Below are 12430 nucleotides of genomic sequence, written 5' to 3'. Positions count from 1 at the left end.
AAAAATTGCGTTGTGAGCAGATTGTCATCGAGATATCAATTTGATTCAGATTATTAGATTTCACCATTTGAATTTAGTACTTAAAACTTAAGCCATAGCGTGAAGTTATGGAGTGGATAAATTAAAAGACGTTACTCGTAAAAATATAACAATTAGCTACAAAATATTCATATGAATATGTGATTTTAATAAAAGTTCTACAAAATTCGATAATGGTTGAAAGATTGTAGAGTTTAATATATTTTGTATTGGTTTCTTTCGTGGGTTCGTGTTTGTACTTAATTGCTACGTATTATGTCGGTTGACTTACAAATATATTTAGATTCGTATATGCCTTCGTGCAAAGGAAATAAGTTTGCGGTCACAGAAACCAATTTAATTAAACAACAATAAGGGATTAATACAATGAAAAAGTAACCATGGCTGTTCGTAAAGACTGCCTAATGAATTGGGAAACTCAATCAAAAGGGATTAGCCACGCGCCAGTCCTTTGGCAAAATTACATCGGGCTAGTTTATGGCCTTCTTCTGGCCTTGACTTCACCGACGAAATTGTAAATTTTATTGTTTAATCTTCACCAGCCTCCCAGGCTAGTTTATACCATTGTAAGTAGGTACTAAAGATCTAGATCGGACTTCTATTTTACAGCTTCATTTTATGGAGCCTTCAAATGCGAAACGCGTCTCGCGATAAAGACACTCTTAAATATACGACTGTGATTAGATTTTTTAAAACATTTCAAATGGCATTACTTTTTTAATATGCATCACACGACAAACTGATTTAAAATTGTAATTATAAGTTTGTTTATTTTGCAGTTTAAAATGGTGACTCCCCGTATGGACCGCGATGGGTACTTCAACTTCATGACCGCTACTGCTAAGAAGAAAAAGCTCAACTTGATGCAATCCAAACTCCCGAAAATGTCATTCGGTACCAAACCGAAGTTATCCTCCGAAGCTCGGGGCGGGAAAGGCTTTCAGAGGGAAGACCCTCCCGCGCTGCCTATCAGTAGCGCGCGAACCGCCGCAGCGGACGGTTGTGTCCTCATGTCTCACCGCTCGGCGCTCCGCGGTCCACGCGGCCCCGAACCCTGGATCGATCACGTAAACAACAGGTCGATCAAATCCGACGAGAGCGAAAAGTTTAAAACTAACAATTTCTCGAATGTGAAACCCCAAAGTGATTTAGAAAAACAAATATATAAAGAGGAGTATCAATATTCTGACAGGTATAAAATTAATCAGAACGTTCAAAAAGATGAGAGTGAGAGATATAAAAATCTTCAAAACAACGCGAGGGTGAACTGTCACAAGCAGAATTCTGTCGAGTTCATCGCGAAGGGGCACAACGGGAATCAGGGACAGGCAGCCCTGGAGTGCTATTCCCCCAAGTACCATCACATCCGTCCCCAGCCTAGAGGACGGGAGAACATTCCCAACCCTGTAAAGTTCGCTAACGTGCAGAACCATAGTGTCAGTTTGCCGAAGCGTGGTGATTTGAGTTACGTGAGGAGCGGTGAATTGAACCAAAGTGTCGTGCCCAGTCAGGCCGTGTTCAGGAAGGCGCCGCAAAGAGAGGCGAGTCCAGTGGCGGTCCAGAGCCATCAGCCTCCCCAGGCCGGCGTGTACTCCGAGTCCCAGTTCTCCTACCGAGTCAACGGCCATCCTGGCAATGCCGCACAGGCGTCTGCTGCCGCTGCATTTTTCGCAAGGTAAGTCGAAAATAACAAAAGATAAAAAAACTCTTCTTCTTTACGTATCGTATCGGGTCACCTCGACATTGACTTCACTTGTGAGAAAGTGTCCCTATTTTGAGTAGTCCGAATAAATAATATTTAATGCTTTTAGATGTTAATATCCTTTAATGAAATAATGATAATAAAAATTATAGTATTGTTTTTAAACCTACCGATGACCTTTATTATAGCATTTGAACCTCCTCAATAGTAAGTATATTCATCTTTAATTTTATTTTAACAATGTGTTATCATTGCATTCCTTATAAAAAAAGTTTTCCATCGTTTTAATTCTCAGCCTGTGCCATATTTCATAATATACGTAGTTAATAATTAAATGTTTTTTTTTGGTATCTGCATATGACAATAATAACGTCATGTATTTCATTTTTCACCTTACAAACTGACACATTTGTTTGCGTATTATAAACTGTGGTTCTTAATTGTCTTAAACACCTGTTACAGCAAAAACTACGAGTAAATTGATATTAGGAATGTGCACTTCTGATTTTTCCCTAAAATTATCGTTTTATTAGGATTCAAATGAGTTGTGAATAATAACGTACCATGTGTTGAAACGCACCAGTTCATGAACATGTGTAAGTTCCCATTGTTTGCTGTACTCATTTGTGAAAACCGAATGTTTGAAAAACGAAATTACAGCGCCTAAATTGCCTTTTCCTCAAGAACGTGCGTTGTATGCACTTGCATATTTGAACATTGTTTTCGAAATGAGCGTAAATGTGTCAATACGGAGAGGCCATGCGGCATAATTACTTATGTGGTGACGAAACTAACAGTTTTCTAAGATGTCATTTGTAAATAATTTTAAAAAAAGTAGGAATTTTAATTCGAAGTTTACCTTATACAAAATACATCGATTCGGAAAATGTATTCCTACTTAGGTACTACTTTTGTACGACGATATATTTATATTGGTGCATAAGCTTCATAAATATTTAGGAAAATCTTAATGTATTTAGAGAAGATATGAATATTTATTATGTAAATATTTATTCATTTTTATGTGCCGTGAAGGATAATTTGTTATATGTATTTCTTGCATGTCAAATGTCTGTCAATTTTTTTATTTTTCGAAATTAATTTAAACGAGGAAAGTAAACAGTTTGAGTAAACAAAATATAGTTTTGTTATTTGTTTTTAGGATACAAAGCCATAGTGCATTCATATTCATAACCCACGTTTCAACTATCATCAGGGCGATGTGTTACAGAATATTATGATTTAGTAAATGTCATGTACAAAAACATTAAATAAAATAAAAAGTTTTGAAATACTCTTTATTATTCATCTTTACCATTGTGTCATAAAAAAACACCATTTTTTGGATCTCGGATTGGTTTCGGAATTACCATTCCACGATTGAGTCTGTAAGTTTACCTGATATTGGAATATTTACTCCAAAACCGGTAGTCACGAAAAAGTATTTTTAAGTGGTTTTTCACAATTCTGTACCACCGAAACCGACAGTCATAAAGTAGATTATAAAAATGGTATTACACAAAGTTAACGATGAATGATAAGTAGAGTGTTACATTATCATACCAGAAAGTTTAGAATAAACATGGATAAAACAATCAAATTTAACAACTACGAATATTTTATATAATGCATAAATACTCATATAAATAAAAACTGGCACTCGTATTATGTGTGATATTTTTAATTATTACTTTTTTTTACATACAAATGATGTTTTCAACAATCATGTCGATATTCAAAGGCAAATATGTTACGAAATGTAAATAAATTGCAAATTTAGCAATTTTTCGGTAATTTAAGACAGGTTTTTTGAGCTGCTACATGTAATAATATTCCATTTTACACGGATAACTATCGAATCGGCAGAGGACTAAAAGATATTTTTTAATTTATAAACTTAATTTAAAGATTAAAAATTAAAATACATTCCGATTTTTATCATTTTAAAGTCAGAAGCTGTTTTATTTTTATGAAAAGAAAATCATATACAAACTTTTATATTAAAAAACTGATTTAAGAAAAATAAGTATCATTATTAAAAATAAATATTATTTGTATTAAATTTTACATACATTTTTTTTCTTAAATTTTACATACGTTTAAAAAAAATATCCTAAGTATTCAATTTTACAATCATATAATTCACAAATTTAATATTTTTAAACGGAATTTAGGTAGTGTGTATGTCAATCATGGGTAGAATGGTGAATGTTACACGTGTATAAAGTGCTCACATCAACCAGCCTATGAGAGATCGTAATCTTACTAGTATTACGATTTGTAATAGGTTTAAACAAAATTTAAATGGTGTGATTGTCAATTATGAGTACAATGGTGAATATAATAAGTGTCTAAAGTGCTCACTTCAATCAGCCTATGAAACATCATAAGCTAACATGACTTACAACTTGTCATCGGTTGGCATAATGCCCAGACTTCCATATTCTTCTTAATTTTTGTTGATACATCAATATTGTAAAAAAAATAATTTTATAAGATAAGAAAAAAAAAATTAAAAACTTAAGCTTGTTGTGAATAACAACTTGTGTAGAATGCCAACTCAAAGAGATCACAAATTTACGTCTAGTGATTTGGTGGCCGAGGTTTGTGATAGGTTCGAGAAATAAAATTACATTTGATTACGGTCCCAGGAACAAACGGCGATGTAAAACGTGTTTAGTGACACCCAAAGGTATCTAACAATAGAATCCGATATAAATATTCTGATGGAATGTCTCGTTGTGTAACTGCTTTCTTTATCAGACCAATTCGGTACTAACGGCACAGTATGAGTCGCTTAAATTATCTTTATCGCTTTTAGATTACCTCAATAAATTTACGTTCGGGTTAAAAATAGCCTCATATGATCATTTTCGGTTAGTTTTTTTCAATTTTATTTTTTAATTTATGATAGTTTTATATGTTAACAAACATACGTGGAGGGTGATAAAAATAAACATATATTGGATACAAAAATAAACACCATTAAAATATTATTAGTTTTATTTTTGATGAATTCATTTTACATCTTCGTAATCCTTAAAAAAATTAATCATATCAAATGATTAATTTTAACTCAGGAGTCATGAAAAGTAATGATAAAACCTTAGGTGTTTTAGTATTTTTTTTTAATATTCCTGACTTTGAATTTCGGTGTGTTTATACATAGTATTGCATTAAAACAATATTTTAAGTCCTAAGTATCGAATAGTGCGCCAGTGAATTTTAGTGTAAGTTCACATAGAGAAACGAAAGAGATTTAAAAACATTTGATAATGAATACAGGGCCCTCATGAAGTTACCCCGACACTGTAGCGCGAGTGGTTTGCTTCAGAACATACAACACACTGGGATGATGTAGTAACACATATAGTGGTGCTCCTTCCGAGCAACCTCATCATTAAACTCCTTGTGGAACACAGATGGGGGCTGGACTTATGCCATATGGCAGCACTGGAGCAAATTGTTACGTTTGCCAGCAAGCTGATCTTCTCAGCATATCATCACTCAGCATATATCAGCAGCGTATCATCACTCCAGACTTTTCGCTGTTACTTACAATATTTCTATTTTGTTGTTGTTATTTTTATTTTATCATATGGAATATGCAGTTGTAAACCAAATATGGCAGGTCAAGTATTGCACCCACCGCTTAGTCAAGCTGGATTTTTTAAAATTTATTATTTTTTTATTATTATATAATATTCAGTTTCTGGTTTAACCCTTCGTGTTTAAAGATTTCAAATCACAAGAAATTGAAATGATGTTTTATGATCACGCAGGTTTGCAATTGTAAAAATTAGTTCAGCACATTTAATAATAAATTTTGATTCACGTATTTTTTTTGTAAAATATCAAAGACCCACGTTATATCGTTATATTTATTTGATATCTCTATTTGACAACATTTTTTTAAACTATCTAAAAGCATTTTATAATATATTTATAAAGCATTTTTGTAAAATAAGATCTTCCCTGTTTTATATTATTTATAGTTTATGTCATCATAGGTGTTATTTAAAGTAGATTATTAAGTTTACAATATACAATATTATTAGAAAATCAACCAGTTAGATGTAAAAAAAATATCTTACGAAATTTTCTCAAATATACATTATACGGGATTGATAGATCAGTCTACGGCTAGTCATTAGTTAGCTTACTAAAAATTGGTTTGTACAATATCAACTGCACTAAAAAATCTTAAATTGGCCTTTTTAAGTTAAAAGACCCCTTTGAAATATGAAGCTGAATGGACTAAGTAGGAAGTACAAACAACATTTTTAATCGTTTTAAAAATACTATATTCTACAACCCAAGAAAAAGTCCGTAGGCATTGTATATAACAATACGAATAACAAGATACGAATAAAAATTTCAAATAATATTTATTAAGCAACATTTCTTGAATATTAATTTTTGGGTGGCTCTTATTAAAAATAAACCCAAGAGGACATTATTTTCTTCCTTGTCGTAGGCGTTGAAGAATTCAATATTAATACTAGAATATTGTCTTATATTAATAAAATGTCAGATGAAATTTCTTCATTTGCTCAAGTAGCGAAAACAATTATATTAAATTCGTCAGCTTATGCCGAGACATTTAATGCTGCCTTCCGATTTCATCCCACTCGGCTGACAAAAGAGAAATGAAATCATTCAATTAAAAGCAGCATATTATGCTTAGACATTTTTGCCTAACAATGAATCCTTTGTTGAAAGCGTATCTAATCGGACAATGTAATAATAATATCTTCAGTTATCCATCTCATGAATTATAAACATTCCACATTACGAACAATGCGTGAAGAATTGTTTTAAATAGATAATAAAAAAATATTTTCATTCCAATGCTTTCTTCTGTATTAATCAATTATCAACACTCGAACGAAGAATTTCTTTCATGAATTACTTTTTTATGTATGAAGGTTCCACTTTCAATTATAAAATTAACGAATATCGTTCTTCTTCGTTTTTGTAAGATCGTTCTTAAGTCTGGTAGTTTTATGCTTTTCAACGCTACTAACTCTACCATCATGCGCTTGATAGAGTTATGCTTTGCATCTGACTACATTTGGGATTATAATAAATCGCTCAGCCATTAAATAAAATGGAGCTTCAAAGAAGATCATACTGACTTGTTAAAGAAGACTGCACATAACGAAATAAACAATTGAATTATCAAATATTATATAATATTTCTTAAAATTATGTTTTTAATATATGTGAGCAATTTGACATAAGTGCGCGTACTTTAAGGGATCCACATTCGTAAATACATATATAAAAATGTTAAAATCAGGACATTTAAAAGTTTTTTTTTATCACCATGATATCATTAATCATCATAACAGATTATATAGTTAAATATTAAATATGATACATTATTTTAAATATAAACACTTATTGAAGACCACTTTCTTGAGTTTATTACGTACGTATTGAATACAACTTATTTTGATAACTACAAATGTTCTCATAAACAGGTGAAAATATAAACTGGAAATTATACGTAACAGTCTTTTTAGGACTAGTTTCCAGTTCAATTCAACTCGTAAACTCAATAAGTGATATTTTACTAGTGTTCTAATTTTATATGCAAACCATCGTGTCATTCCGCAAAGTTAATGCCGAATCAATTAACACCATTTTTTGTTGTTGTTGTAATTACAAATGTTCTGCACAACAACCTGTAAAAATGGCATTCAAACTAGCTGAAAGCTACTGTATAATTCACAGTAATTGGTAATTCGTTCGTGGTGCCGGAATCATGCAGTAAAATATACGTTTGCAATAATAAAAAGGCAATAAACAAGTCTGATGCGTGAATATAAAGTGATTTTAATGTTTAATGACAGCATGTCTCTTAGCTTCGCATCAAGTCGGATGCCATTACGGCGTATCACTACAACGATCTCCGATAAGTGAAACATCTCCACTGGGCACCGATAAACACCTCGAGATACCACACCTTGTATGGGCTACTCGTACTATTAAAATCGGCTTTGATTATTTTACATTAATCGGCAGTTACCGCTATTCAGACTGCGGATTCATAATTTCCATAATAGATTGTATAACAAGAACACTGGCCACTGAACTTCACTGTCAACGTCTATTTTAATTTTTTATTTTTATTTATATTCTCTTCTTCATGTGCCATGTTAGGTCACCCCAACGTTGGCGATCACTCTGGCAAAGGTTTAGCGATCCTATGCCATCTGAAACAACTCTTAATCAATCGGATGTTTTTTTAAAAATACTTAATACTTTTTTTTAAGTACTACTCATTTTTGTTTCTCGAATTCCTCACCTTTTCCACCTTATTTAGATATTTTCTTATATTTACTATACTTTCTTTGCCTTTCCTATTATGTAAATCTCCCAAGTGCAGTCTTATATTGTTTGCCTACATGCGTGTTCGAATACGAGTAGAAACGATTTTTAAAAGTATTTATAAAATATGAATTAACAACAAATAAAAAGAAAATATCAGAAATCTAAAAGTAGTTACTGTTACATTAGTTTGTAATTGATCATCATCTTACATGTTATTATAATACATAGATCTGCATTTTATGTGCTTCATTATACAATTCGCTTTTTACAGATATCAAAATGAAACGGGTTTTTCAACCTCGTAATGATCGGTTGCATGACAGGTAGCAAAGCGTTAAACTATTCTATAACTGTTTAATTCCAAGCAATGATTACTGCCAATCTCTGGAATAATTAGAATATAACGTGCTTAGTATAAAGGCTATCATGCATATGTACTTGCTACCCCACGATCAAAATATTTAAAAAAATCTGTTCCTTAATTGCACATTTTTGAGTATATCACAAAAATACATTAAAATGTTTTTAAAAAACAAAAAAAAAGCTTTTTCCGACTGCAGAAATTGAACTTTAAATGCATTATTCAGTCAATAACATTGTTTAAATCGATTTATATTATCCACTGACACTTCGTGATGGAATTGCATTTTTAATATATTATTAGATTAAAACCAATATTTTTAGCTTTTCCACTTTATTTTTATTTGACCAGCGACCGGGTTTCGTCGTTACCGACATCATCAGACTGGTGGGAGGCTATACAAATTGTTATGTTATATATTAAATGGTTATCAACTCCTGCCTTGTTTTAAATATAACATAACAATTTGTATAGCCTCCCACCAGTCTGATGATGTCGGTAACGACGAAACCCGGTCGCTGGTGAAATAAAAATAAAGTGGAAAAGCTAAAAATATTGGTTTAAGTCTAATAATATATTGTTTAAATCTTCAAAGACTATGTGGTTAAAAAATTAAAAATCATCGCGAATTTATGACATGTAAAATTATTAATAAACATTACGAGCTATAAAACAGAACATCTTTCTAATTAAAAAAAATATTACGTACTGAATTTTTGGCTACTTTTTTGCACGGGTTCTCTCAATCGCAAATTTTCAGTGCCCGTAGGCAGCACCTATGCATATCAAATGAAGGTATGCATTCCTAACGCGAGATTAGATGAGCACCGCATTTATAAATGATTACCAGACCGATTAAAAAAAACATGACTGGTTTTAAAATTGATTTCAATAATTCAAAATTATACACAAGTGCAAGGATTATTATCATTGTAATTGTTTATATTTATATCTTTAGGACTGTAAAGGTATCACGTGACCACTTTCAGATTTAAGAATAACATTTCCTTCCAAACGCAAAGGTGTTTTCATAAAAATCATAAAACGTAACACAAATATACGTAATACGTAATCATTTAATTTTTAGGAATGATGAATAGTTATCGACTGTTTCAAGTTTTCACTTTATACAAATATCGATAAACCAGTCTCAATATATTTTTTAATTGCTGTTTAATATTAATAAAAATTTGGATATTTAAATCTCCCACATTCAACATTAGTGAACAAAAATTTGGACAAATAAAATATTACAAAAAAATAATATTGACTTGAAAAGATTAGTATTGTAAAGGGAAAATTCTAATTCTTTTCATTTTTTTGTAAGCGCACTTTTAAGGACATATATGTATTTATGTGTTAAATTATAAATAAAAGAGAATGTATGTTAAACAGTTATTTAATTTAACCTAAAGAAGTGTTACATTTTGAACTATTTTAATAAAGAGTTTTAGAAATAAACTCCAGAAGGCATGATAGCTCGCAAAACATAAAATATTTAAAAGGTAGGTACTTGGTAGATATTAATAAAATAATTTCGTAAATTGACTTTAATAACGGATATTATACAACTAAGTAATTCTATAATTGCATTTAAACCGTTCAGAACTAAAAGCAATTAGAGTAAATTACTTGGTTCTTGAAATTATGCATTCGACATATCGATATTAAGGCGAAAGTGTTGTAATTATAAAATCGACGTCTCTACCTATTTTATATCATTAATCCGTAACTAACAAGTTATATTTTTCGTTTTTTTAAGTGTGTTACTAGTGACTGTTCTTCTTCTTCGTGACTAGTACTTTTGTACTTCAGTCATCCAAGGTAGAGGTGTCGCATGGTTATGTTGAAGGCGCGTCTTTACTTCTAATTTTTTAAATTCTAATCTTTTAAACTTTTAATTTTTTTCTTGACAAGAATAGAAAATTCTATTTTAGTAGCCCATGAATTTTCACGGTCTTTTCCAGCGACAGGGTAAATTATATAAAAAAAGATATCTTAACTTAAGATGAAATTTCTAGGGTTTTTAAATTTTTTAAAAAAAAAGTCTTAGGTATTTAGCTGGCTTAAGTGATCACATTTAATATTTGTGTCATTATATTGCATCTAGTTTTTTAACTTGTATATAAGCAACTGTCTTGGATCCCTTTCACATTTATGTAACATTTCAATAGATTTGAAAATATGGCTGATTGTATACACGTAGTTTACTCCTCTTAAACAGGTAAGATTAATTTTGAATTATTTCACATGTATTTTAAGGAGAAGGATCCTGAAATAACACTCCTATAATATTAATATATCATACGTAGGATGAATAATCCAGTGTCTGAATGAATAATTAATAATAAATTGTTATATTATTAAAACCTACATGAAGAATCAACGTACTATATAATTTAATATTAAATAATACTTTTTGAAGTATTTTACTAGCTATGACAGTTTTAAATTTTATACAAATTTTCCACAGTGTGGTATTGTGTAACATGACGGAACATCAATTTGCTACACAAAGATTAAAGATCTTGGTTCTAGGTCGGTATGTAAATAATCCCTGCGAAAACATACGTAACACTGCCGACAGTAAACTCTCCCGGACAGTTAAACAGGCACAGCGATATCCACCAAATAAAGTACCCGGCCTTTGTGGAACTCCAGGCATTAGTTATAAAACGGTCACTTCCTGGAAATATTATTCGGAATCCTTTAAAATAGGGCAGTTCAACTCCGGGTCAGCTAAGGGCTGAATAAACTCTTTTATCCCCGCTTTGTTTTAAACATATTTTTCCTTAGTTTCAGCACTTCACGCTTAAGACGAGCACGTCCACGATAAAAAGACTTGACTATCGGCCCTGAGTAGAAATATTAAATAATATTAAAAAAAATTAACAATGATAAATAATAAATAATTTATTAAAAAAATTAATAAATAATAAGTAATAAATAAAAAATAAAAAATAAAAAATAATAAATAGTGAATATTAAATAATAAATAATAAAAAATAAATAAAAATTAAAAAATAATGTATAATGAACAATGAAAAATAAATAATATATAAAAAAAGTAAATAATAAGTAATTAAATAATAAGTAAAAAATAAAATAAATAAAATATAATTAAAGTAATAATTAAACATGTACCTATGGCCTAGATATGCTTATTTAATTAATATCAGCTAGGTGATAGGTGATTCATCTACTAGGCTTTTGCTTGAAAAATATACGAGTATAAAAAAAAATATATTAAAAAAAAAAGATCTTATGACAACGATACTCAATTTTTGATCCGGGAACTTCGGATGTTGCGTCTTACTTGGACCGAGAAATTGAGCAAAATCATTCGAATGTAACCATTTCAAGAGCTCTTTTTAATTTTTCCGAACTAAAATAAACATTTTTATATTTAATTGGGTACGTGAATCCTCCATCGTGCCAATAGATGATGGTGGAACTTTTTCAAGTAGACAGTTTCGCTTTTCTGTTATATAATTAATTCATATTGTTCCAATAATTTCATTCTTAAAAAATCTGTTTTATTCGCATATGAATATTTTTTTAATGTTACTAAAAATTAAATTTGTTATTTTGGTGTATCGTGAAAAATAAAAGATAGAACACAAATAAAGTATGAGACATTGTCTTGTAAAGATGCTTTAATTATCATTATTTAAAATTATATGAGGAAAGAGGAATCTTGTTTACAACTCTTATTATTCTTGTTTTGATAAGACGCTAACTTAACTTAAAAAAAACTTAAATCGGTAATCGAACCAGTGATTTCGTGTAGGACGACCACATGCTAATAACTACCTAGTTAGTATAGGCGGAAATATCCTCTGTGTACGATAAACTTTTTGTAGAAATGGGATGTGATAAAGGGAGACATAATAAACAACATTTCTCGAGTGTTACTTTTAATGCATTTTATTATGCCCCGTAGGCTTACAACTATATTTCTGTGTCTTGTTCCCACCGCGAATTGGGCT

The 12430-nt window shown here is 30.6% G+C and overlaps 1 protein-coding gene across 1 annotated transcript in view; it reads left to right on the top strand.

The window, feature by feature from the left end:
* The window catches only part of LOC148300508 (uncharacterized), a gene marked incomplete at its 3' end in the record, with an annotated part of 142832 nt that extends 141118 nt beyond the window's left edge, over positions 1-1714 (top strand). Inside the window, exon 4 of the mRNA XM_088274667.1 lies at positions 819-1714. Coding sequence (XP_088130793.1) covers positions 819-1714 — 896 coding nt within the window. The remainder of the gene's footprint in view (positions 1-818) is intronic.
* Between the last annotated feature and the right edge of the window lie 10716 nt (positions 1715-12430).

This window comes from Brachycentrus maculatus, unplaced genomic scaffold, assembly GCF_059751285.1.
Source record: "Brachycentrus maculatus isolate JH-2025_06_01 unplaced genomic scaffold, ASM5975128v1 h1tg000704l, whole genome shotgun sequence".
Lineage (NCBI taxonomy): Eukaryota > Metazoa > Arthropoda > Insecta > Trichoptera > Brachycentridae > Brachycentrus > Brachycentrus maculatus.
The sequence above is the reverse complement of the archived record's forward strand: the minus strand, read 5'-3'. Positions and strand labels throughout refer to the sequence as shown.